The 25,413-nt window shown below is 42.9% G+C and overlaps 9 protein-coding genes across 12 annotated transcripts in view; 4 read left to right on the top strand and 5 right to left on the bottom strand.

The window, feature by feature from the left end:
- The window catches only part of GEFmeso (Guanine nucleotide exchange factor in mesoderm), a 42,101-nt gene extending 33,868 nt beyond the window's left edge, over window positions 1-8,233 (bottom strand). Inside the window, exons 1-2 of one of the 3 annotated variants that reach the window (XM_017237034.3) lie at window positions 7,801-8,233; window positions 7,086-7,297 (exon numbers count right to left, since the gene is read on the bottom strand). In XM_017237034.3, the coding sequence (XP_017092523.2) occupies window positions 7,086-7,137 (52 nt within the window). In that variant the 5' untranslated portion in view covers window positions 7,138-7,297; window positions 7,801-8,233. Of the gene's footprint in view, window positions 1-7,085; window positions 7,298-7,800 lie in introns of those variants that run through there. The other 2 variants (XM_070278880.1, XR_011442483.1) reach the window with 2 other exon arrangements.
- A 417-nt stretch (window positions 8,234-8,650) lies between these two features.
- LOC108122405 (uncharacterized) lies at window positions 8,651-9,365 on the bottom strand. The gene is made up of 3 exons (XM_017236976.3): window positions 9,047-9,365; window positions 8,852-8,987; window positions 8,651-8,784 (listed from the first exon to the last, which is right to left on the bottom strand). Exons 1-3 carry the CDS (start codon window positions 9,260-9,262, stop codon window positions 8,714-8,716), a joined length of 423 nt encoding a protein of 140 aa, XP_017092465.1. The 5' UTR covers window positions 9,263-9,365; the 3' UTR covers window positions 8,651-8,713.
- Window positions 9,366-9,476: 111 nt separating this feature from the next.
- Window positions 9,477-10,598, top strand: LOC108122403 (probable inactive tRNA-specific adenosine deaminase-like protein 3). The gene has a single exon (XM_017236973.3). The coding sequence runs from the start codon at window positions 9,513-9,515 to the stop codon at window positions 10,596-10,598; it is 1,086 nt and encodes a 361-aa protein (XP_017092462.2). The 5' UTR covers window positions 9,477-9,512.
- On the bottom strand, window positions 10,590-11,423 carry mRpS28 (mitochondrial ribosomal protein S28). Its single transcript, XM_017236974.3, has 3 exons — window positions 11,071-11,423; window positions 10,890-11,011; window positions 10,590-10,830 (listed from the first exon to the last, which is right to left on the bottom strand). Exons 1-3 carry the CDS (start codon window positions 11,341-11,343, stop codon window positions 10,647-10,649), a joined length of 579 nt encoding a protein of 192 aa, XP_017092463.1. The 5' UTR covers window positions 11,344-11,423; the 3' UTR covers window positions 10,590-10,646.
- Window positions 11,424-11,608: 185 nt separating this feature from the next.
- On the top strand, window positions 11,609-12,430 carry LOC108122531 (protein FAM136A). Its single transcript, XM_017237170.3, has 3 exons — window positions 11,609-11,803; window positions 11,866-12,030; window positions 12,104-12,430. The coding sequence occupies exons 1-3, from the start codon at window positions 11,717-11,719 to the stop codon at window positions 12,290-12,292; spliced, it is 441 nt and encodes a 146-aa protein (XP_017092659.1). The 5' UTR covers window positions 11,609-11,716; the 3' UTR covers window positions 12,293-12,430.
- A 3-nt stretch (window positions 12,431-12,433) lies between these two features.
- Window positions 12,434-13,656, top strand: LOC108122530 (protein FAM136A). 2 transcript variants are annotated; one of them, XM_017237168.3, is made up of 3 exons: window positions 12,434-12,575; window positions 12,634-12,798; window positions 13,139-13,656. In XM_017237168.3, the coding sequence occupies exons 1-3, from the start codon at window positions 12,489-12,491 to the stop codon at window positions 13,346-13,348; spliced, it is 462 nt and encodes a 153-aa protein (XP_017092657.2). In that variant the 5' UTR covers window positions 12,434-12,488; the 3' UTR covers window positions 13,349-13,656. The 2 variants fall into 2 exon arrangements, with proteins under 2 accessions (XP_017092657.2, XP_070134987.1); XM_070278886.1 differs by having other exon boundaries at window positions 13,117-13,256.
- Window positions 13,430-14,747, bottom strand: LOC108122529 (cysteine dioxygenase type 1). The gene is made up of 3 exons (XM_017237167.3): window positions 14,596-14,747; window positions 13,955-14,513; window positions 13,430-13,894 (listed from the first exon to the last, which is right to left on the bottom strand). The coding sequence occupies exons 2-3, from the start codon at window positions 14,490-14,492 to the stop codon at window positions 13,716-13,718; spliced, it is 717 nt and encodes a 238-aa protein (XP_017092656.1). The 5' UTR covers window positions 14,493-14,513; window positions 14,596-14,747; the 3' UTR covers window positions 13,430-13,715.
- A 2,642-nt stretch (window positions 14,748-17,389) lies between these two features.
- Atg7 (Autophagy-related 7) lies at window positions 17,390-25,228 on the bottom strand. Its single transcript, XM_017237157.3, has 9 exons — window positions 24,957-25,228; window positions 24,378-24,899; window positions 24,108-24,320; window positions 23,847-23,991; window positions 23,444-23,791; window positions 23,225-23,389; window positions 21,326-21,613; window positions 21,148-21,264; window positions 17,390-17,721 (listed from the first exon to the last, which is right to left on the bottom strand). The coding sequence occupies exons 1-9, from the start codon at window positions 25,151-25,153 to the stop codon at window positions 17,668-17,670; spliced, it is 2,049 nt and encodes a 682-aa protein (XP_017092646.2). The 5' UTR covers window positions 25,154-25,228; the 3' UTR covers window positions 17,390-17,667.
- LOC108122522 (32 kDa beta-galactoside-binding lectin) lies at window positions 21,746-23,209 on the top strand. The gene is made up of 3 exons (XM_017237158.3): window positions 21,746-22,089; window positions 22,217-22,804; window positions 22,860-23,209. Exons 1-3 carry the CDS (start codon window positions 21,998-22,000, stop codon window positions 23,143-23,145), a joined length of 966 nt encoding a protein of 321 aa, XP_017092647.1. The 5' UTR covers window positions 21,746-21,997; the 3' UTR covers window positions 23,146-23,209.
- Window positions 25,229-25,413: the final 185 nt, after the last annotated feature.

The following is a 25,413-nucleotide window of genomic DNA, read 5'->3' as shown; positions in this document are numbered from 1 at the left end:
TGGGGGACCAACAACAAAGTCTCTAAATGGGTTAAGCCATGGTCAGATTTATATGCTGGCCATAAAATAGAGGAGAAAAATGTGTACCTCCAAGATGCCTCCAACTCCGACTCAGACTTAGCCTTAGCCGGCTATTAAATCGAAATTCGAGCTTTTGTTAAGGCACCTGACTTGAGAGGCGTAACCGTAGTCTTTTCTTGATCGTTTTTTTTTGTCTGTTTTCTGGGGGAGGTCATAAAACCTGGCCAGTGCCACCAAATAAGAGTGTGCAGCGAGCCGAATAGAGATATTCGGCGGAGCGAGCCTCCGCCGGCGAGGCAAACTCAGCGAGTGGGTGTTGCCTCATGCCCCAAGCTACCACAGCCATAGACACAGCATTGCAAAAAAAACCGAAAAAAGCTGATCTTGCCACAGAGCGGGGCACCACGCATGCGCGCCTTGTTTAGTGGCCTACGTGTTATCACGACCAGGTCTTTCACTTTTTCCACATTTTTCTCTCGCATGTCCGCACAATTTGTTGCCAGGATCGTAGTACAAACTAAAGGCCATGGTTATGGGTCCGGCTCTCTGGTAATCGTTCAATAATCGCAACGAAATAAAATCTTTCCGCCAGCGAACTTGAGAAGCAGTTCAGGTTACAACAATGTGCGCCGGTGTAACCTTAGACTCGGTCGGGCCATCATTAAAATCATACGCCACGTTGGCCATTGCCACTCAGTCAGTCAAACAGTCAACCAGCCAGTCAGTCAGTCAGTCAGTTAGCCAACCAAAATAATGTTGTTAAATTTAAATTCATTTAAATTACAAAGCGTCAGCAACAAACAAATTACTTTTAAGGCTAGCAGCGAAGGTTAAGGTTAAGGTTTCGGACACGGAAAAAAAACTTTCGGCATGAAATCATGTATTTTGATTACTTGGATTGCTTTCAAATCAAATGTAATTTATTTTCCGTGTACAATCCGGCCTACTAATGAGCATGGAAACACAATATCCATTGTTTCCTCTTCATGGGCTCTATAGCCGAAAGCTAAACTGTAGAGTATGGCCCTCTAATGGTCACGCTTCTTGCGATTTTTAAATGAGGAGCGTTAATTTCCCGGGCAAATATGCGATGATATTGGGAAACTGGTGCACAGGTCATGGGCCCCGGATCCGGCGATGATGTGTGTTGGAATTAATTAGAGCGGCGGTCCACAAAGTAAACTAATAAATTCCAAAGCGTTTTGTGTGTGTGAGTGTGTGTGCGATCAGCGATCGGTCAGTTGTGACCCAGCCCCCTGAACAAGCAACTCTTTGTAATTTTTGACATGATATGCCGCACAGATTGTGGAGGAAATTAATAAGAGGAGAGAACGAGCCGATGCCGATGCTGAAGTCGAATCGAGGCATGATCATGATGATCATTGTTGAGTGCCTGCCGCTTGGCTGGAGAACAAGTTGCCGGACTACAGGCCATAGACTAAAGACCCCAGGCTGCAAAGACTGCAAGACTCCAAGACTAGCGACTGTAGACTGCAGACTGGAGACTGCAGACGACGGCAACGAGTTTTTCCGATTTTCATGCACTAGGCGCAATCAGTGCTCATGATCTGTACATTAGCGTCGTGTGTTGATCACGCAGATTGCCCAAACACACTAACACACACCATATCGCCACAAACTGTTGACTGATATGCCCGGCCAGGCTTATAGCCAGTTTTGGGGAAATGGCCGGGAAAACTGGCCCGGCAAAGACATCGATTTTGGGCATAAATCTAGCAGACGCCTTTATGCAAATTCGGCGAGCTTTCTGGCGAGGATCACCTTTATAGAGTCATCGCCGTTATGCAAACACCGTTTTCAGTTACTTTTAATTCAAAAATTATGCAGATTCACGGCAGCAGGTGGGCGTGTGAGTGAGAGGGGCGTGGCCAGGCCACTGGAAAACTGGTAACTCCGGACCGAAAATGTGGCAAGATAAATGCAAGTGATCTATTGCTTATCAATCACTAAACGATGGCTATAATATCAGTTACCAAACGTTGATTTTTTTTGGGCTATTGAACCCCGTTAAAGGTTCTTATGTAAGCCTCCTTTGTAGTTGGCCTAAACAAAGCTTGAGTTCTCGCTTCTCATTGTTTGCTTTTCGCGGCTGCTCACGTTTTTCTCTCGCTTGGTATTTTTTTTTTAATTTTTTTGAACTTATAAGCCAAACAAAGCAGAAAAAAATAAATAAAAAAATATGTAAGAAACCTGTTGAACAACATATTTTCTGTGTTTTGTTTTCGGTTCACAGAATTTTGCATTTGTTCGGCTTTGAGAGGAAAATAAACACAATTCTAACGCAATTTATTTTGGTTTGACTTGGAGTTTGGTTGTGGTTTTTTGGCCAAAAAGCCAAACAGCTGTGTTTGTCCATGTTTGGTTAAAGGTAAACAATTTTATGAATATTTAAACAATGTCCCCCAGTCATTTGTTTTGTTCAATTGGCAAAACGATCAGTGAGAAACCTGAGAACCATCTCAGTTACTGAAAGGAAATTTTTTTCCTCACCTCAATATGTATCTTTGATTTTATAATTTTTTATTATTGTTTTTTTTTATTTTTTGAGTTGTGCATTTTTTACAACACACACGCCCAGAGTCAGGGAGGTATTTTTGAAAAAAAAAACAGCGTCTCAATGTAAAGCAGTCGCTGACATCCGAAGGTTGTCGGGCCAGAAACTTCGTTACAAGTGCTTGGTTCAAAAAATGAATAAAATGTGAATACACCTCGTTTCAGAACTGTAAGTCATTATGAAGCTTCAATGCCATAGATCAATGTCATCTGTAATTGGACGAAGAAAATAATTAAATGTAGCAAATAATTTAAATATCTGCTTAGGAATTACCTCGACAAGTCTACAACTTCCATTGTATGGAAATTAAATAAAGCGCCATTGTTAAGCATTTTTCCAATCCGGAAATTCATTTCATAGCCTTAGAAAATATCACCTTTTTTGTTGAAATTTTCACCTAATAAATATTTTACAATTTAGCTGGCTATTTTGGGGCTTTATTTACGAATAACGAAAAGATCTAAGCACCTGAAATGGTCTATTTGAATTTTTAATGCGCATTTTATGACGAGCCATAAAAAATGTAGGGAATGAGTCATTGGGAACACAAAATGGCGTTGTTGGGTTCTGCGATTTATAGAAAGTGTTTGGCAACTCACTAATGATCGTAAATACTAGGCAATGCGCTGACCTTGAGTCCCAGTTTTAGGCCAACCCCTGCCGTTCGGCCAAGAAAGTTGGCCATCAGCTCCCGCTGCTTTTTCCGTTTTGGCATTTGCATTGACCCAATTCCATAGGTCGAATCGCCAGCATGGGGGATAATTAATCAACGAAATAGTGCTTCGGTTTCACTTGTCAAGAGAGATCTATAGGCTTTTGAATTATACTTTTTACACGCTCTTATCTGGAGCCATAAAGATAATTGTATTGACAATATTTAATACCATCCCCCCCGGCAATCATCGGATCAATAACCATTCAATATTAATGTAAATCGTGGATGGAAATGAACCATTATGTCAGTATTCATTCGAAGAAAGCGAAAGTGTGTCAGTGCGAGAGCGGGAGGTAGTGGGCCGAGGGGCCGAGGGGAGCAAGTGAGATGGAGTCAGATGCAAAGCATGCATCCGAGCGTGAAAGATTCTCTCCCACCACCACCACTATGGAGCATGCGTGCCTGCTCAGTGAAATGGAATGAAAAGTGGGGGTCCCGGGAGCGAGAGCGATGACTTTCACTAGAAAAAGAAATCCCAAGCTGATAACACAACTGTTCCCAGGTCTCCTCCCATATATAGCCGTCACTCTCTTTCGATTTTTCAAGTGACTCACGATCGGTGAGTATTACTGTTCCCATACAGACACATGTATATATATCACGATATGAGGTTCTAAGCAGCTTAAGTGCATGTCAGTGCAGATAAGCCCCGCCCACTCCGCCTCCGGCGCACCCCCCCAAATCCTGGCACAGTGGGCGTAAATTGCCAAAGCAAATGGCATTTTGAGCAAGGAAGTTGTAAATCTGCTGCCAAATAGAATTGTGAGCTCCAGAGCGTTCATTAAAGCCAAAGTTCCCCCAACAACGTTAAAAAAAATCCCACTTATGACAGGCAATCAGAACCAAATACTCTTTCTGGCTATAACTTCTTAAGCTTTTTTTTATTATCAATTTTTTCATATATCTATGCTCCAATAAAGTTTTATGGATCATTGTTATATGATTTCCTTAAACACCAGAATAGAGCTAAACAAGTCTTTAAACTAGATCTAGCTCTTTACGATTATAGCACTCAAAAATCAATAAAAATTACTATCCTTACTACTGGATTTAATCAATAATCGTAAAATCAGCTCTCGTTATGACTATTCCGAATTGGCATTCAATTTTCAAACAACCCATAGCGGTTAGAGTATCTACGACTAGACACTCCATTGAGAAAAACCTTTCGGGACGTGCGTGCACAATACTCCGGGTTTTACGACCTTCTGCAACGCCCACAACGAAAGCCCCATTGCACTGAGAGAAATGCAATTAGAGAACCGTCGACTCAAGTGGTGCTGAGAGCCTTCCACAGACGTCAGCAGACGTCAGACAAACGCCGACTGGCGGCCCACACACAGATCACTTCAGCTTCAGCTTCGGGTCTGGTCTGGTTCTGGGATATGCCTTCCATTTCCACTTCCACTCCATAACCATAACTGAAGTCTGGCCAAGAGTCTGAAGGCAATTAGAGGGGAAGCCTTATGGCCAAAGTGCAGACACGACTACATGGCCTTTTCGAAGACATAACTTTGTAGAAATTTTAAATATTTTCAGTAGGCTCAATCAGTTTCCGACAGGCCGAAAGATGGATGAGGTAATGCTACTTGGCCAATGAACCCGGCCCGATTACGAAACCCATTTCATGACTTCTTGGTTAATTTAATGAACTTTGTCAATTGGCTTAATTAAGACCTTTCTGCCCTACGGCGGCGGAAGTGGAGCACTGCAGAACTGACCTCTTAACATTCGGGGTATTTCAATTGGGAGTCGCATACCAGAAAGCTATGTATATCAGCTAGTATAAGGCCTCCTGGCCTTGTCGGCTTTATCAGAAAGTCAATAAATACTATAGTTGGCGGCGGAATCTTATCAACTCCTTGGGGCCACGGTATCGATATCTATTAGTATTTATTGAATAAACAAAAGATGAAAGCCAAACAGGGCATTCAGCCCATACCAAGCCCGGCCAAATAAATGTCACATGGAAAGGTGAGGAGGCAACCGCAGGTCCCAAAAAGGTTTCCTCAGATCACAATCAATAACAATATCGAATGAACCCAGACGGCAGTTCGACTCCCGTGGTGTTTGTGGTTATCCAGCGTCTTATTTGGTTATGAAAGGTAATTCAAAGACTTGACCTGAGCCCTGCCTCTGCCTCTGCCCCTGCCCCTGCCCTGTCATGCACTTGTGTCCACACACACAAAATTTCTACTTCATCTGGGAGGTTTTTTTATGTTTATTTGTTTGCCTGCCGCCTGGAAATCGAAGAGTCAAGACCAGAGCCAAGAGGCGAAAACAAACAAATAGCATGAAGCGGGAAAGCCAAGAGTGACATTTGATAGGGCACGCTGGATGGGTCAACTGCTGGCTGCTGATATCTTCCACTGGGTTCTATTTATAGGTCGATGCAATCGGTAATGCCCTGGACATGCAGCCTCGGATGCAGTCACGTTTGGATGTTAACCATCCAAATGTCAGCCACTTGCACAAGTCGGTTTATCGGTGGGTCCCCTCTGCCTGGTCGGTGTTTACAAATTACTATGTCTAAGCCTCGGAGATCCGTAGAGAACAGACCCTTTATTGGCTCGTTAGCACACAATCTCCTAACATGATTCACTGGTGCGAGTGCCACATCATGCCCACACGAAACAATTGGAACAATAAAGCCTGGAATCCCGGGTTTCGTAATCGTCATGGAACAAGGCGTGTGGTTTTCTTTATAGCAGTTAAGATATAGCAGAAACATATTTTAAAAATACATGGATAAAGCAAAGATTAGGAAGCTATATTTAACATTTCTTCACAAAAAAACCAACTTAATTGGTTAATTGAGTGAAATTATGGGTTACCCCAAGAGATCTGAATGAATAGATCACTTAGGGCCTGGGGCCTGGACTTGGGGGGCTGTGTTATCTAACACCCACTGCTAATACTAGTAATAAAGAAAGTCAACACATCGTCGACACGCTCTGACGGTCACATAAAACTTATGACTAATGCACTAATTGAATGAAAGCTCCGAGGGAGGAAAGAAAAGGAAAGCAAACGCTCCGACTGCAGCTTGGACTCCCCAAGCTTGCTTTCTGGCCGGGACGATTGGCTTTAATCGGCGTTACATTTTAAGTGGGTCAGCAAACTGTGGTGGTTCGGCCAACACCACCACCACCCAAAAACATAAATTGCAAATCTCAAGACAGACCTTTTTCGTGGCCACAACACTTGTATGGTAATGTGGGTCAAAAGCCCGAAATTATGTATTATCATTAAATTTCATTACAACCGACTTTTCGGAGCTCTGAGCTCCGAGCGGAATGCAAAAACAAAGCGAACCCGTTACACCGCAATTCACGCAATTCCCCACCACTCAGTGGGTTATACATTTATTTTTTGGTTGTTTCTGTTATTGTTTTTGTTTTTGTACAGTTATGGCCACGAAATGGAACGGAGCCACCGCGAATGCAATCCGCGAATGTTCGGGCCAAAAGCAGCAATCCCAAGAAAGCCAACCGACTTGATGATGGTCTGTTCTTGCACGCATGTCCATATTGGGGGTTCTTGGTAGAGAATGCGTAGAGTCTTCGGTTGCCCAACCATACAAGTTTAAGATTAAGGTTGAAAGTCTTAGGAAATATATTTAAAATTAAATTAAATATTAAATTAGATTAGTTTTAAATAATAGTTTTCTCATCTCAACCCTCAAAAACTAAGCTTTTTTAATAAAAATTTCTTTCAGTGCTCCTGAGTCATGTCATTTCTTCACGATGGAGTTCAGTGATCCCGCCCGCTTACCAAAAAAGTCCTCCCATCGCTCCGAGGTGTCCGAATCGGATTCTATGTCCATCTTGGTCGTCTTCTGCTTCACTTGATTTACGGGGTATTCTTGTTTCCCCGGCTCCCGGCTCTGCCGGCTTCTGTCTGTCTTCTGGCTCCTCCTTGGCTTTTGGCTAAATTTAGACAACGAGTTCAGGTCGCTTTTATCGCAAATGCTGTAGCTGCGGCTGCTGCATTAGAAGATATAGATATTGTATCTCAAACGGCGACGTCTCCGGGCGGAATGACTTCACCCAACCCGGAGCAGAGCGGAAAGGCAAAGCTCAATCAATGACCAGGCCGATAAGATAAACGCTCGAATTTAACTTGAAACGAAAACACTGGCACTGAACTGTGTGCGATTTTCTTTTCCGTTTATTGCCCGATTCAGGTTGCTGGTATTTATTCTCTTTATTCCACTATATAACATTCACTAGCCACCGCCGATATCTTATCGCGGCCGGTGGAGCTCCAAGGCAGAGCAAACATCCAGGTGCGGCGACACTACAGCTGTTGTTTCTGGTCTCTGAATGCGAATAAAAATCGCAAAGCTGCACTACTCAGCTCTGGCGATGACTAAACCGGCTCACGGCTCACGGTTCGCGAACTTGTATCTCACAAATAGTTTCTGCTCATTTGTTTGTGCTTAGAACGAAGAAATTTTTGTTTGGATCGGATGGGATCCTCCACCTACGCTTGCCACACACGCGGAAAATGCCTCAGGTTGGCCGCCGCTGATCGCCGTTGATTGAATTAAATTGATGGCCTTTTCCACTTGTTGCGAAACGAAAACAAAAACCGAAAACCGAAAAAAAGCCCACAAATTGCAGATACAAGTATCTAGATAGGCGGCGGGCGGCGCGCTTCGCTGATTTTCCAGTTTCTCCCGTGCAAATCACCTTCGCACCGTTACTTCTAATTGCGGCAAGTAAAACACTCTCGACTCACAAACACTTGGGTATTTTTTTATATTTTTTTTTTTCGAATATACGTGGTACAATATGCATTTATTATTTCTCTAAACACGCCACGGGACTCGGGGGCGAAATGCACGCACACTCTCACTCGCTGGGGGAGCCGCTTGCTCCATTGCCAGCCCCAAGAAGTACACAAACCGAATGAATTTCGGACGATCTTGGAGATACTTTGGGAGCCGACGAATACTTGGCGATCGTAAGAAATTGCTCCGAACTCAAACTTGGTTCGAGTAAAATACTCGACTTTACAGTAAAATACTGTATTTTTATACAGTATTTTTTTTTAACCTGTTGGAGTCCCGCTTATGTGTTGGAAAACGTCAAAAAATGGATTTTCCGCGCGAAATTTCTCAATTTCAATTTCAATAGTATCAAACATTCAAGTTTTAAATCATTTTAGTCTACTAAAAACACTTTACAATTATTTTACATTAATTTTTGCAAATATTTAAGTGTAAAACTCTGTTAACTTTTCTAAATTAAGTTTTAATATTTCCCTATTTTAAGAACTTTTAAAAAGGACCAAAAGCCGACCCCAAATAGATTTAATATATAAATCAAAAAGTGTCTATTAAATTCGTATATTTGAGTAATTTATATATTTATTTTATATATTTATACATTTTACAACTAGCAGTCGTTGCGACACGATCGACAGCACCACCAAGTGGATATAATGATCCACATGAAGTATATCTGAACTATGAACGATAATAACAGTAATTATATAATTATAGAATTATAGTTTAAAATCAAAGAAGAACTTACTTAAGGCCAAGATAACCCCACCCACCAGGTGGACAGGATTCTCAGTTTCGAAAAAGAGTGCCGCCAGGGATCCAATTATAAGCGCAGTGGAGAATATCCCAACCACGAAGGATAAAAATATGGTCCAGCAGACATCCTTTAAAACGATAGGTATATTTTAGGTAATTAAATCCAAAAAAATAGGTCCAAACTCACCAGCATGGTGCCGATGAGTAACAGCGCCATGCTCAGTCCATGCACCAAAGCGGTGGCCATCGAAAGCACCACAAGAGCGAGCCTTATTTTCGTTTGGAGGACCAAGTGGAATAGGGCTATAGCGAAGAGGACGATACTAAATATCATCCCCGAAATCCCGATAGCGACGCACCCGATGTAGAGTGACAAAAAACCACAACACACGTGCAGACACATTGTCTCTTTATTATCTTCTGTTTTCCAATTAAAATGCCAACATTTTTTACCAAAAATTTATACTAATATTGAAGTTTTTAGCAAAGAATGCTCCCCAGATGAAATTTGTAATACGCGCTCCTTCGACACTTTTCAAAACTTGGCGCCAACTGTAACTCACCACAATCAGCTGGCTTATGGTGAAACCGAGACCGGAATTCCAGGGCTGCGATATGGCTTTCAAGGCACAAAACTATCTGAATCCGAGAGAATGGATCTTCCGCCTCCAGAGAAACGCCCCAGGAAATCCTTCAGCTTAGGGGACAACGATGAAATCCTCGGAATCCGGGCCATCTTGTCGGATGAATTTTTGCAGGAAATACCGCTTATCCAGGCCCACAGTTGCCAACTGGAAACGAAACAGCAACTGCAGGCTGTTATCCAGGAACTCTCCCAGAAGCTGCCCCACTTCCAGCACCTAAAACGGGTTCAGGATCGCGATGTTCTCATTTGTCCCAGCTCGGAGATCGATGCCTCAGAGACCCTGGAGCAGTACCTGGAGCGCTTCGCCTTCTCGGAGCACGTGCTCCATGCCCTGTGCCAGGGTAACAAACTGGTAAAGGTACCTGAGCGGATGCCCCGCCTCCGCGTGCAATATGAAAAGACCCAGCAGCACTGGCCCTGCAAGTTCCACCCAAACCACTACTCGGAATCGCTTCGAAATGGCACAAACTTCACAGCGAGTCAGCGCATCTTCCACAAGCGCATGGCCCAGCTGCTGGTTAAGCTATCTAGAAACCTGAATGCCGGTCGACCGGTGGGCATCTGTGTTGACCCGCGAACTCCCAGCATAGTGGCCATCGCCGGTTCTGGCGAAGCACAGAGCCCACATGAGCACTGCAGCATGCTTCTTGTAGATTTTGTGGCACGCAGTCAGCAAGGTGGAGCGATGGATACAAATCTAAGCTTTGCCGAAGACCTAACCAGTAGCGAAGCTATTCTTAGCGGACTGCCCAAAAGCTACTACGATTATCTGACGAAGAACGACGATTATAAGGACCTGAATTTTGGAGCAGAGAAATCTCGGCGTAACGAAAAGATGGAGGAAGTTCAAGGAGACGACAATCTGTCCAAGTTCGGACCATATCTCTGCACTGGCTACGATGTTTATCTCCTGCAAGAGCCCTGTCTGATGTGCTCAATGGCTTTGGTTCACAGCAGAGCGAAGAGAGTCTTCTTCCTGCGGCCGTCCGACAACGGGGCTCTAGCCACCCGCTTCCAGCTTCACTCTGTAAAGGAGCTCAACCACCACTTCGAGGTGTTCCAGTTTACCACAAACGAGGATGACTTGACGTAACAGTTAACAAACCTTGGTTTTAATGCACTCGTTTAGAATAAAGACAACTTATAAAATATTTTCTAGTTTGGGCGTAGACCTGGCGGTTGTTTGCCGGGTGGGCGAGGAAATGAGACCCAAAAGATGGCAGTCTGCTTCCAGAATGGTAATGTCCTTAGAGGACCCCAGGAACTTGGTTGACAGCTCCAAATCCTTTACGCGCAAGCGAACCCGGGCGCCTTTGACATAGTCGCTGAAAGGAAGACGGATTAATTGGCTGAAGGACCGAAAAGTGACTGGGATGAATCTTACCTGCCGTTTCTAGAGGGCCGACTGCAAACGCAGTGAAACTTCCAGCCAAAATCTATATACAGATCATCACCCACGACATGGAAGATCTTGCCAGTTACTACCTTTCCCTCGGCGCTGCCCAGCTGATGGGGATTCCAGAAAGTTATTACATAAACAAAGTGAATGCATTAGAAGAACTTACGTCCACAAACTTGGAATTGCGCAGGAGAGAGGCAAACGTCTGGTTATCCTCCGGGGGAAGCTCCGGTGTGGCGGGAGCAGTGTACTTGTCAAAAGCACGAGCGAATCCTCCCTTGCTGCTCTCAGCCGGGTTTTCTACAGAAACTTCCTCCACCGGCGCGGCAGGCTTTCCTTCCTGCCCGCTTAACAGCCGGATAGGCAACGGATTCCTTCGCCTGCTGGTGGCGGAAACTACCTGGAGCGCCGATCGGCTCAGTTTGTGAAGCAGGGACATGGTTTTAATTTACAAATCCTCACAAGAACCGGAGCAAATGACCATTCAGGGTAGACAGTGTTGTAAAACACTAATAAAGAAGAAGAAAACATATGTTGGAAAATATATTTTTGAAATATATTATTTAAAAAGAATTTTTATTAATATTTTGTTATAATTAAAAATTTTAAGGCTTTATGCCTTTTGTGATGTAGGTCATATATTTTTTATATTTAATGTTTATATTATTATTTAAAATTAAATGGTGGTACCCCTCATCAGAAGTGTTGGGCAGCGTGTTGTGGGAATGTTGGAAAACCGTGTGAGGTCTCCCGGCATTTATTTTGATATTACGAAATCGCGTGTTTTAGACAATTTTCAATAATTTAGCAAAATGATCCAGCAACAGCGCCAGCGCATCGAATCCGCAGTGACGGAGATGATTGACGACATGGACAAGACTCATCTCCGCAAAATGCAGGTAGGTTCCATTCACTATTCACTGAAGAAACCCAACTACAGCTTTGTACTTTCCAATTGCAGAACGAGATGCACTTGTGCGCGGCCAAGTGCTGCCAGGATGGAACCTCTAGCGTGGACAGCGTCCAGCGGTGCGTGGATCGCTGCTCCGCGCCCATGACACGGGCCCAAAACTATGTGCAGCACGAACTGGGGGAATTCCAAGGCAGACTGCAGCGTTGCGTCATGGTAAGTGCCCATTTCATCAACACAATCCCTGTTATCTTGAATATAAAGTACTATCAACCAATCTTAATTGTAGCAATGCAACGACGATGTAAAAGTAAAAATGCCGCCCAACCCCAACGAGGACCAAATAGCCAAATACACCGACCAGTTCGAACGTTGTGCCATCCAGTGCGTCGACAAGCACGTGGGTCTTATCCCCAGCATGATGAAGACAATGAAACAAGTACTCTCAAAGGGACCCGACGGAATTCCTCAAGTCTAAGCCAATTGAATTGACCATCCTTTAATTGTTGATCCTATTTTTAATTTTCGTGCAAAAGTGCTTGGAATCTTCCAAATCATGTTACATTTTCCTATCACATTTAAGAGTAAAAAAATATACACACATTGTACACCGAAATCTGTCAAGGCGACATCGTGTTTATTTCGTTCGAAATTATTAAATTTCCGTTAATGTAATGGTGGAACAGCAGAAGAAACGCCTCGAGAATGCCATTAGCGACATGATCGAGGACATGTACCGCAGTCACTTGCGCCGAATGCAGGTAAGCGAGATGGTCATCATCTTCCGGAGTAGGCTTAAAATTTATGGTGATCCTAAAGTCAAAAATGCACATTTGCGCTGCCCGGTGCTGTGACGACGAGCGAGGGACACTGGAGAGCGTTCAAAACTGCATTGAGAAGTGTGCTGCTCCATTGATGGATGCCCAGAATTACCTGCAGCATGAGCTGGGACAGTTTCAAAGTCGTCTCCAGAACTGTGTCAGGGTAAGAGTTTGATTATATCTCATTAGAAAAAAATTTTCATTTTCCAAAAAAATGTACATGAAGGGAATCTTTGTCCTTTGTTTTGACGAAAACTAAATAGTTTTTTAAAGGATATTTGTAATTCCATACAAGTTTTTGCTACATTTTTAATGTTTATTTTCAATCCAATGGTAAATCCAAAGATGCATAAAAAATAAAGATAAGATATACTTTCTTTGAAGATAGTTTTTGAATTAATATCATAGTTAATCCCTTTTTTAAAAACCATTTAAACTAAACCCCTATTAATGAAAAGAAATTTCTTACCAGAAACCAAAGCTATACCATATTTGCTCCACAGGATTGCAATGCCGACGCCAGGTCCAGTTTGCCAAATAATCCCAATGACCGGGACATGTCCCGATCCCAGCATTTGTTTGAGAACTGTACGGGCGACTGCGTGGAGAAGCACATCAACCTGATTCCTGGTTTGCTCAAATCGATCAAGCAGACCTTGGACCGAGGTCCTCCCAGGCGATCCCGATCCATGGGAATGAACGCAGACGCATGATCGGTACTATTAAAAATCCTAAAATCCAAATTATATATACACTTTCCCCCCCTGGATGCAATGAATACGCCATTCGAGGAGTTGTCAATGATAAAATTATGTATTGAATATTTTTGGTACACAACTAAAACTAAAGATACGGCAAAAGGAAACTGGGACTGCTTATCGGAGAGGGTTATCAACGCCTTCAGTGGTTACGTGGCCCTCCAATAGATCGCCGTTTTCCGAATTTCCATCTCCCGGTACCGCTTAGGCCCTAGCACATTAAATATCTAATAATAAAGATTCTTAGCAATATGCAACAATAATTGTATTTGGGGATCTGGCTTCAGGCTGCTGGCCAATGAGCTCTGCCTGTTTGGAGGATCTACTGCTCGTCCAGCTTCGTCCTTACACCGTACTTGCTCCAGAAGGTGACCTTGGCGGTGCTCTTCTTGCAGTTGTCCTGGAACACCGAGCAGGTGTCGAAGGGCGGACAGTAGAGGTGCAGGGAGACGGAGGTATCCGAGTGACTGGGGTTCTCCACGCGATGAAGGCCAAGGTTATCTGTGAAAATAATCGAATAGTTAGTGGGAGGCCCCCTTTCGTAATTTCTAATCTCCTCACCATTGATGTAGGCCACATCGTTGACGGCTATCGGAGTCTCCCCGATCTCCACCAGCTCACGGCTATCGATCTCCCCATCAGGATGATGGGTACGGGCCGTGTCCCTGCCAGATCTATTGGGGTACTCATAGCGCTTCTCACGCAAATCTCCCTTCAGCATCTTCATGAAGCAATGGGAATCGGCATGGTCGTGCACCGACGAGCCATGACCTTCGCCCCAGCACAGGATCAGCAGGTTGAACTTGCCGTTGCCAGCGTCCACAAGGTTGCGGGTGTAGCTATAACGATCGAACTTGGCGTACTTGCGCCACTCCCGCTCGTTGGACTTGTAGGAGAGCATCAGGTGATTGACCATCTCAATGTTCACGTAGTTGGACTCGAACTCCCGGTGCAGGGCGGCAATCAAGTCCGGAAGAGTCTCCACCACTGGACCGTACTTGAGGGGCTTCTCCAGCGCCTGATAGTAGTTGGTGGCCTGGCGCAGGTACTTCTCCTGGTCCACTTGCTCTATCTCCGAATCGATCTTGGACAGGGCCATTTTGGGCTTGCTCTGATTGACCTGGAAGTGGGAGGTGGCATAAGTCGAAGTGGAAAACTACCGCCTATAGAGATCATTTCTCAAATTGATTTAGATGAATTACGTTCTATGATCGATGCTGCTGATAGGCTGATAGCTGATATATTATATGTTTCCGATTGGATTCTGTATTAATATGAATATTGATTTTGATTCTGGAAATCTGAAATCAAGCACACACGCTCCACCACGGATCGCAAACCCAACTGAACTGACACCCCGGTTTCTGGAGATTTGTCTCCCCTGCTCCAGCTATATAATCTACACGGATCATACGTAAATCCATGAAAAAAGTCAAAAACAATAACAAAAAAACACCAGAAGCCGACGCCAGTGATTATCGCTATCAATTTCATATGGGAGGGAGATTTGCCCATTTAAACATATATAAAATAAAGCTCGAATGTTGCCAGGAGGGGTTCAACAGATGCGCCTGAAATTCTGGTCCAGAGGTTAATGGCGTTCTAATGGGATGGCTTGGCGAATAAAAAACAAATTTTTGATTATCAGCCCGTGCCCAAATATTTTATTTTTTTGATAGGGGCTAGCTGGTTTGGTTTGCATGAATCTAGCTGCTGACGCATTCGAAGATCTAAGAAATCACGGTAATTTTTTCTTAAACAAAACATACGGGTCCTTTGGGGTTTTACCATCCAAATTGAAACACCATCTTATCATAATTTACCATATTTTCCTTGTTTTGTAAACATATTCAAATTCTACCAAAACAAATTCAAACTTTCTCCCCTAACGAGGTCAAAGTTGGCTAAATCGGAATTCAAAGTCGCAATAAAAGATTCAGATACTTTTTTTTAGAAAAAAAGTGAAAATTCATTGCCTACTTTCAGGTAAGTAAGTGATAATTCTGTTTAATTGCCGAATATTTGTCATAAAGCCCTTAAATCTTGTAAAGTATCTGTCACTTCTTTGTGTTTCAGAAGATTCAGATAATGACTAATTGACCCAAATGACCTGCCAATTGACCTAACTTTCTCCTTAAAAGTTCTTAATAAAAACAAAGAATAAAGATTCCTTTGTTTTTCTTTCTTTAAAACAATTTAATTTTTTGAGAAGCTCTTTTAAAAATGTCATTTTAAAAAGCCACTGAAAATGCATTACATAATTTCCAAAAAAAAAAACCTCAGCTTGGTTAACTACTTTCCATGCTAACTGCAATTACAACCAGGCTATAACTTTTTTAAAAGCCCTGCAATTAACCGTTTTCACCCTGGGTGCCACATGCCACATTTGAAAAAAAAACATAGTTCGGCAATGGCCAAAAAGCATAAACTGAAACTGCCAGCTTGGCAGCCACTTTCGCAACAAGTTAAGGCCAATGGCAAAGTCAAAGCCAAAAAAATAAAACTCTGTGGACCACTATTTGCGTCAATATGAAATAAACAAACAGTTTGGAAAAGAAAATTGTCTGAAACTGAAAGCCGGAGGCAATTTTCAAAGCCAAACGGTGGAGAGTTCACTAAACTGGAGATTGCATTTTTCAAATTATGGAATCAGGAAAAGTGCAGAGAAAAAAAATATTACCTTTTAGTTTTTAAAAGGTTAAACCGTTTTTTAAAACTTAAAGCCTTTCTATTTTATAAACAACAATAGACTAGACCCTATTTCTTCTTAACAATCTAAGCCCTCAAGGACTCAGGACTTACCATTTTATTAATTTTTTGTTTTTGCACACTTTTTTATTATTAAGAACTGAATAACTTATTTAAAATACTTATAAAAGATTCACTTTTTAAAGTAGACTTTCTGTTTCAGGACTTCAACTTGCACTTTTTAGAGACTTTTCACGAGGATAGCTGCCACTTGGATGCGCGCCACTTAGTTTGTGTGCGGTTTTGGATATCTTTCACCAATTTATGGAGATCTTGGCCAGCAAAACCCCTTTTTGGCTCAAAACGCAATTCGAGTGACAAAAATCGACGCCGGCAGAGCATCTCAGCTCGAATCGCATTTTGAGCCGCTTTTCGATTCCACTCGAGGTGTTTTTGTTTACGCAGTTGGCTCGAAATTTATGCTACTCCGATCCGATCCGAGGTTGAGCGGCCAGATATTTCCCCCACCCGAGCCAACTATTAATTATGGAGTCGTGCCGTTTTTTTTTTCTTTGGGCTGATCTTCTTTCTTATTTGCATTTTTGGTATTGTCTTGGCCAAGAGAAATGGCCGAGAGCCTTTGTGGCGGCTCTATGGCTCTGGCATTCTTAGCCCCAAATGTGCCCTGGGGTCATCTGATGAAATGCCTTTCGAAATGTTTACTTCAATTGTATGTCAAGTGCCGCTTGCCAATATTTGTTCAACTCGAATTATTTGGCCCAGAGCTATTGGAAATAATATATAGTTTGAGTTAGTCTTAAAATGTATATTTTTAATATTTGATTAGTAAATACAAGTGTCTTATTATTTAGGTTGAAATTATAAAAGGATGAAGACTCCATTTTAAATAATATTTGGAACTTTATCTGAAAGATATCTGCTGTTTTTTACCCCCATTTGTAGACATTCCAATCCGAGATTAGCATAGACCATTAGCTCGCGGCTTTCTAGCCAAGTTTATTCACCTTTGAACTATTCTTTTGGCTAACCAACTATGTAAATCATTTGCATATTCCCAAAACATCAGCACATTCATCTTGGGTTTTGCGTATTTTTTTGCCTTGAGAAGTGCAGCTAATAACGATTTCATTGACCGTTAAAACTCAAACAAATATTTGTCAACCACAAAAGCTGGGAATTCTCAGATCTGAAAAAATATTTTCGCGTGATGCTCCTTATCAGTAGGAAAGCGCGAGTACCTATAAATACTATATATGGTTCAAAGGCCAATAGGCTGCGACTTGTAAATTGACGGAAATATGTTTTTTCTATTTTATTAATTGTTTCCATTTGAATCACCGTATAAATCTTTTCAATTCAGAGTAACTTTATTTAGAAACACATAGTTAAAATAGTTTTGAAAAATGCAAAAAACTTTACTTAATGACTAGAAAATTACAATTAGAATACACAAAAATTTTTGGTTTAGGCAATAGACTCTAAATGCGTATAAATTCCGAAATTAAATTGCAATGTGAAATTTCTAGGCCTCCATAAGCTATTGTTATATAAATGGAAATGGAGTTTCAATCCTCATCCTCCTCAGACATGTCGAATTCATCATCATCAAAGTCAATTATCTGAAAAATGTATTTGTAAATTGAAAATATTTTAGAAACAAGAAAGGAAAGCTAACCTCGGGCGGAGCCGAAGTCATGAACCCTTGCGGTTAAGATTGTATCCCAATAAGGCCCACAGTAATGGCTATGTCTTCCCCAATTCTCATCCGATTCTCAAGCGGAGTACCTTAACCGATTTCTAGATCGATTCCCCACCATTCTGCATCAAAATCCTGAGACAAAATATTTTTCAGATTTTTTTCCCATTTTTCTGATGGGATCTCTTCAAAATGGGGTTTTTCCCTATAGGGTCCACTGTGATGGCTATATCTTCCCCAATTCCCATCCGATTCTCAAGCGGAATACCTTAAACGATTTCTGGATTGATTCTCTACCATTCTGCATCAAAATCCTGAGACAAAATATTTTTCAGATTTTTTGGCCATTTTTCTGATGGGATCCCTTGAAAATGGGGTTTTTCCCTATAGGGTCCACTGTGATGGGTATATCTTCCCCAATTCTCATCCGATTCTCAAGCGGAATACCTTAAACGATTTCTAGATCAATTTCCCACCATTCTGCATCAAAATCCTGAGATAAAATATTTTTCAGATTTTTTGTCCATTTTTCTGATGGGATCCCTTGAAAATGGGGTATTCCCCTATAGGGTCCACTGTGATGGCTATATCTTCCCCAATTCTCATCCGATTCTCGAGCGGAATACCTTAAACGATTTCTAGGTCGATTCCCCACCATTCTGCATCAAAATCCTGAGACAAAATATTTTTCAGATTTTTTGTGCATTTTTCATGATGGGATCCCTGAAAAATGGGGTTTTTCCCTATATGGCCCGCAGTGATGGCGATATCTTCCCCAATTCTCATCCGATTCTCAAGCGGAGTACCTTAAACGATTTCTGGATTGATTCTCTACCATTCTCCATCAAAACCCTGAGACAAAATATTTTTCAGATTTTTCATCCATTTTTCTGATGGGATCCCTCGAAAATGGGGTTTTTCCCTATAGGGTCCACTGTGATGGGTATATCTTCCCCAATTCTCATCCGATTCTCAAGCGGAATACCTTAAACGATTTCTAGATCAATTTCCCACCATTCTGCATCAAAATCCTGAGATAAAATATTTTTCAGATTTTTTGTCCATTTTTCTGATGGGATCCCTCGAAAATGGGGTTTTCCCTATAGGGTCCACTGTGATGGGTATATCTTCCCCAATTCTCATCCGATTCTCAAGCGGAATACCTTAAACGATTTCTGGATTGATTCTCTACCATTCTGCATCAAAATCCTGAGACAAAATATTTTTCAGATTTTTTGGCCATTTTTCTGATGGGATCCCTTGAAAATGGGGTTTTTCCCTATAGGGTCCACTGTGATGGGTATATCTTCCCCAATTCTCATCCGATTCTCAAGCGGAATACCTTAAACGATTTCTAGATCAATTTCCCACCATTCTGCATCAAAATCCTAAGATAAAATATTTTTCAGATTTTTTGTCCATTTTTCTGATGGGATCCCTTGAAAATGGGGTATTCCCCTATAGGGTCCACTGTGATGGCTATATCTTCCCCAATTCTCATCCGATTCTCGAGCGGAATACCTTAAACGATTTCTAGATCGATTCCCCACCATTCTGCATCAAAATCATGAGACAAAATATTTTTCAGATTTTTTGTCCATTTTTCTGATGGGATCCCTTGAAAATGGGGTTTTTCCCTATAGGGTCCACTGTGATGGCTATATCTTCCCCAATTCCCATCCGATTCTCAAGCGGAATACCTTAAACGATTTCTAGATCGATTCCCCACCATTCTGCATCAAAATCCTGAGACAAAATATTTTTCAGATTTTTTTTCTATTTTTCTGATGGGATACCTGGAAAATGGGGTTTTCCCTATAGGGTCCACTGTGATGGCTATATCTTACCCAATTCTCATCCGATTCTCAAGCGGAGTACCTTAAACGATTTCTGGATCGATTCCCCACCATTCTGCATCAAAATCCTGAGACAAAATATTTTTCAGATTTTTTTTCTATTTTTCTGATGGGATACCTGGAAAATGGGGTTTTCCCTATAGGGTCCACTGTGATGGCTATATCTTACCCAATTCTCATCCGATTCTCAAGCGGAGTACCTTAAACGATTTCTGGATCGATTCCCCACCATTCTGCATCAAAATCCTGAGACAAAATATTTTTCAGATTTTCTTCCCATTTTTCTGATAGGATCCCTTCCAAATGGGGTTTTCCCCTATAGGGTCCACTGGGATGGCTATATCTTACCCAATCCTCATCCGATTCTCAAGCGGAATACCTTAAACGATTTCTAGATCGATTCCCCACCATTCTGCATCAAAATTCTGCGACAAAATATTTTTCAGATTTTCTTCCCATTTTTCTGATAGGATCCCTTCCAAATGGGGTTTTCCCCTATAGGGTCCACGGTGATGGCTATATCTTCCCCATTTCTCATCCGATTCTCAAGCGGAATGCCTTAAACAATTTCTAGATCGATTCCCCACCATTCTGCATCAAAATCCTGAGACCAAATATTTTTCAGATTTTTTTCCCATTTTTCTGATGGGATACCTGGAAAATGGGGTTTTCCCTATAGGGTCCACTGTGATGGCTATATCTTACCCAATTCTCATCCGATTCTCAAGCGGAGTACCTTAAACGATTTCTAGATCGATTCCCCACCATTCTGCATCAAAATTCTGCGACAAAATATTTTTCAGATTTTCTTCCCATTTTTCTGATAGGATCCCTTCCAAATGGGGTTTTCCCCTATAGGGTCCACTGTGATGGCTATATCTTCCCCATTTCTCATCCGATTCTCAAGCGGAATACCTTAAACAATTTCTAGATCGATTCCCCACCATTCTGCATCAAAATCCTGAGACCAAATATTTTTCAGATTTTTTTCCCATTTTTCTGATGGGATACCTGGAAAATGGGGTTTTTCCCTATAGGGTCCACTGTGATGGCGATATCTTCCCCAATTCGCATCCGATGCTCAAGCGGAGTACCTTAAACAATTTCTAGACCGATTCCCCACCATTCTGCATCAAAACCCTGAGACAAAATATTTTTCAGATTTTTCGTCCATTTTTCTGATGGGATCCCTTAAAAATGGGCTTTTTCCCTATAGGGTCCACTGTGATGGCGATATCTTCCCCAATTCGCATCCGATGCTCAAGCGGAGTACCTTAAACGATTTCTGGATCGATTCCCCACCATTCTGCATCAAAATCCTGAGACAATATATTTTTCCGATTTTTTGTCCATTTTCCAAAAGACAGACAGACGGACATGCTTATATCAACTCAGGAGGTTTTCGTGATCGAGAATATATATACTTTATAGGGTCGGAGATGTCTTCTTGACCACAAGGGTATAATAATTTAGAAAATATAATAAGTACCCACCTCGCTATTTAACCTTGTGAACTCTGAAATGCCGGTCAGATCCTCGAGATACTTGGCTGTCTCGAATGTTTTAAAGAGGAAGGCATGGCCTTCGTTTTTAAAGGCATCCAGTACAGGCTAAAAATAAAATGATTTAATAATTTGTTAGATTTAATTAAAATTAAAAAAGATGTCCCACCTTAGAGCAGGCTATGCACTGAGCAAACTTTTGAGTGGCCGGGAGGATGTTCTCATAGTTGCACAGCATTCCCCGGATGGAGTGAGGAAGAATACCCAACAGACCTTCCGGCACCTTGCCGTCCGCTTCCCCTGGTTTCCCACTCTGGGCGTAGTAAGCCGGTGCCTGTTCCCTGAGCGGATGCTGGAGCAAGGCCACCAGTAGCTCCACGGCATAGCTCGCTGCGATATTCGATACTCCAGGTCGTGTCACGGTGCATTGCTGGTCCAAGGTGCGATCTTTGAGCGACTAAAAAGAGATGGAACATACATGACAGGGTACATGAGCTTAGCCTCCGGTGCAGTGGAAAGAGCAAAAGCTCCGGCCCGAAGCTTTCCCGTGTCAACAAACGAGGCACTCACAGATGACGTCTCCAGGCCAGAACAAAATAAACAGCGGAGCTAATACACCAAATACAAAGTTGAGTAATGTTCGCGGTTCTATCGGTTACTTGAGTTACTGTGTTTTGCCGCTGCTCCCACCTCGTCGGCACGCTGATTAGATAAAGTTCCGGGGTGAGTGGAGGACCGGAGAACCTCGGACTCTCCCGTAGCCCTACAATAAACGATTTTCGGTCAGTGGGAAACCGATAGTGTGATCGGTTGGAAGTGGTAACGCAAATATCCAGGAAACATGCTAACGGAATACGCAGGCAATCTCTCTCATCCCTTGGAGTTCGGTCATGTACTGGAGATTGTGGCCAAGACGATCGACGGAGCAGCAAGGTAAGGAGTGTTCCTGATACGGATCTAGATTCTTATTCCGTTTTCACACCTTTTATGTGACTAATTACTTGTCAACCTGGATTTCTTATCGGGCCGTGACTAATGCTCCTAAAACTTTGTTTTCAAGGTTTCACATCAACCTGTGCTCGGCCAAGACCTCGGTGAATCCCGACGCGGACATTGGGCTCAGGTTCTCCTGTTACTTTCGAAACGATGTGATCGTTAGAAATGCCAAGGTGAACGGCTCCTGGGGCGAGGAAGAGACCCAGGTCGAGGACAACATTACGCTGCCGAATCCCATCGTGAGTGGCGAATTCTTCATGGTGTACATCCTGGCCTGCGAGGACTGCTTCCACATCTCCATAAATAGCAGAGAGTTCTGCAAGTTCCGCTACAGAATGCCATTGGGTGCAATTAGGGCACTGGAGATTCGCGACCAGATTCAGGTCATCAAGCAGGTGGACCATCGCACCGTGTTCCCGAATCCCTGGCCTGCCATCCACGCTTCCGACTACTTCAAAGCCTTCAGCAACGACGTCCCTATCCTGTTTAGTCCTGGCCATGTGATCGTTATAACCGCCCGTTGTTTTGAAAACAAAAAGGGCCAGTTCATCATCAAGTTCATGGACTCGGACACCAAGCGCGAGGAGCTGCACTTCAGCGTGCGATTTGACGACAAGGCTGTGGTGAGAAACTCAATGGACCGGAACTTCCAGTAAGTAAAGTCTATAATTAACTGACGATTGGATATATAAGTTATCTCTTTCTAGGTTTGGCACTGAGGAACGACATGGGGGCTTCCCCTTCGTGTTCAATCAGCAGTTCAAGCTGGCCTTGGCCTTCACGGAACGAGAAGTCCTTACTGCCGTTGATGGCTACAATTTCTTTAGCTACGCCTGGCGTACACCAAATGCCATGACCAACCTTGTGGGTTTCAAGGTGACTAGCATTAATGGGCTAGTAGTGCAGATAACCGGTGTGGATCATCTGCAAACGGGAGATCCCACCTGCACCGCCTTTGAGAAGTATTCCCGCCATGACTACGAATGCGTCTAACAACAAGTGATCTAACTAATAGTCTGAAAATCTATAAATAAATGTGCTATATCCTAACACTATACTTAGTGGAGCTTACATTTCCGGGGGCGGTCACATCATTGCAGAAGTAGCATCCCAACTGACTGCCGCGGACGCACTTCAGTCCATCAATCTCCTGACCACCATCGCCTGAATCGTCGCGAGTGCTTCCATGTCGCATGACCAGGTAGCTATCGAAGCCCAGAGCCGCATTAATGACCACCTGACAAATGCATTCAATTAGTTGAATATTATTTAATCTGCAAACAACACACACCTTTTTAGAAGCCGCTCCGAGTAGCGTGGGAAGCCACCGGCTCTCGCGTGAGTCCGTAAGTAGAAACACGACGTCATGATCCCGCACTGCTTTTTCAATGAGATTCAAATGCTCCTCCGTTTGGGCACGCAACGATTCTCCGATTGTGTGACCGGGCATGGGTATTTCCAGAACATGTCCCACAGTTTCAGCGCTTGGATTTATCTCCCGGAGCCTTTCTGCTGCTGTTGTGGCTTTCATCCTGTTTCCAGCTACCGCATCTGCGTGGGTGTACAGATTCTGACGCACTGGATTCGAAAATCCAACCTTGCCGTTGTCCATCAAAGTTATGTGTTTGAATCCCCATGACTTAAAGTTGGAAAGTGATTAGAGAAATGTGGGTTTCAACTATTTTAAAGCTCACCAGTAGATTTCGAGCCACAGCACACCCCAAGGTACCAGCTCCAAAGAGCAAGCACTTAGTTTGGGAGATAGCTTCCAGGTTGAGATCAGGTACCAGGCGCCACTTCATTAGCTTCAGGTTAAGGTTCACAGAGTTCTCAGCCAGTCTAAAAGAACACAAACATGACTAGATAAGAATGTAAATATCAAACAATGCATCTACGTAGCTGTCGCATGTCACTGATAATGGATATCAACTAAGTTACTTGGGCTTGGAGCTTACTTGGCCGGATCCATGCTGTCCCTCATGCAGACCATTCTGGGGCCCATTTTCCCATTCTTATTGAGCTCCCAGCCCACGAACTTAAGCTCCGTGGTATCCGCTAGATCGCAGTTCTCTGTTTGGATCACCTCCCAGATGCGGCTGTCATCCACCTCCATTTTTTGATTGTAACGCAGGCCCAGAAACCTGAGCTTCTTTCCGACAAACGAGGGGCTGCAAGATAAATCGATTCAATGCATTGCGTTGCACTTGACTAATTCAATTACCAACCAATGATTCAGTAACCAGGCAGCATAATTCCTCATCAACCAGGCCGGGTGATCGTACTCGCTGGGATCTGCGAAGCCAAAGTAATAGTGTTCCACATCTTTTTCATCCAAAGTATTTAATTTTCGGGCTTCAAAGACATTTTCCTTCTCGTTCACATACAGAATAAAGAAGGCTTGGGACTCGGCTGGCAGGGATTTCAAAGCTTCTTTGTATTTTTGGCTATTGGGGACATCCCGCAGCTTTTGGACTCCACCCTGGAGCTTCAAGGTGGGTGTGAGAGGGCAGGGAAAGCCAAACCAGTAGTAGTAGCTGTGGGACTTTAAATCAGCAAAGGAGAGAACAAAGAAGCGGGTCAGAAGACTCGGATCCCCCAGCACCCGACCACTGCGCATATCAGCTACGAGTTCCTTGCCCTCATCCGCCAGCAACGCCACCTTATCCAGGGCCTTGAACTCTTCAATGGTGTTTTTATTGTAAATAGTTCCGACAGCTGCGTGGCTGAATTTTGGTGGCTGGGCTGATCTGAAATGCGGGTTGATTATTGATTTTGGAAGCCAACTAGAATTCGATTATATGTACCTATTGTAGGCCGTGTAGTCCACCTCCAGGAGGCATCCGGAGGCGTTGCGATTCGTGTAGTGTCCACTGATGGACCTTTTAGTATCCGAGAGACGATCATGGTCCAGTTTTACTTCCGCCAGTTTGTGCCAGAATGTGGGTGACACGAAGGATTCCCATGGTGCAAACTGCAAAATAGTCTCTTCTTGCAGACTCATCTTCGAGAGGCGTTGTTTACGTTTGAGATGTTGGTCTGAAAATAAATAAACAAAGACTTCGATGGCGATAGACGGGTAGAAAGCTTTTATCGACACCACAGTGGAACCCTCCTACATAAGAAAGTAATTATTTTAAATAATAAATTTAAAATAAATACATACCTGTGAAGATTAAAATATAAACAGTATTTGCATAAAAACTTATATGTATTACCCTTATTCCTTCATTTCGAATCTCCACTGTAGTTTCCTCCGCTTGG

This window comes from Drosophila bipectinata, chromosome 2R, assembly GCF_030179905.1.
Source record: "Drosophila bipectinata strain 14024-0381.07 chromosome 2R, DbipHiC1v2, whole genome shotgun sequence".
NCBI classification, from domain to species: domain Eukaryota; kingdom Metazoa; phylum Arthropoda; class Insecta; order Diptera; family Drosophilidae; genus Drosophila; species Drosophila bipectinata.
Note: the sequence above shows the minus strand (reverse complement) of the source record. Positions and strands in the feature narration are given on the sequence as shown.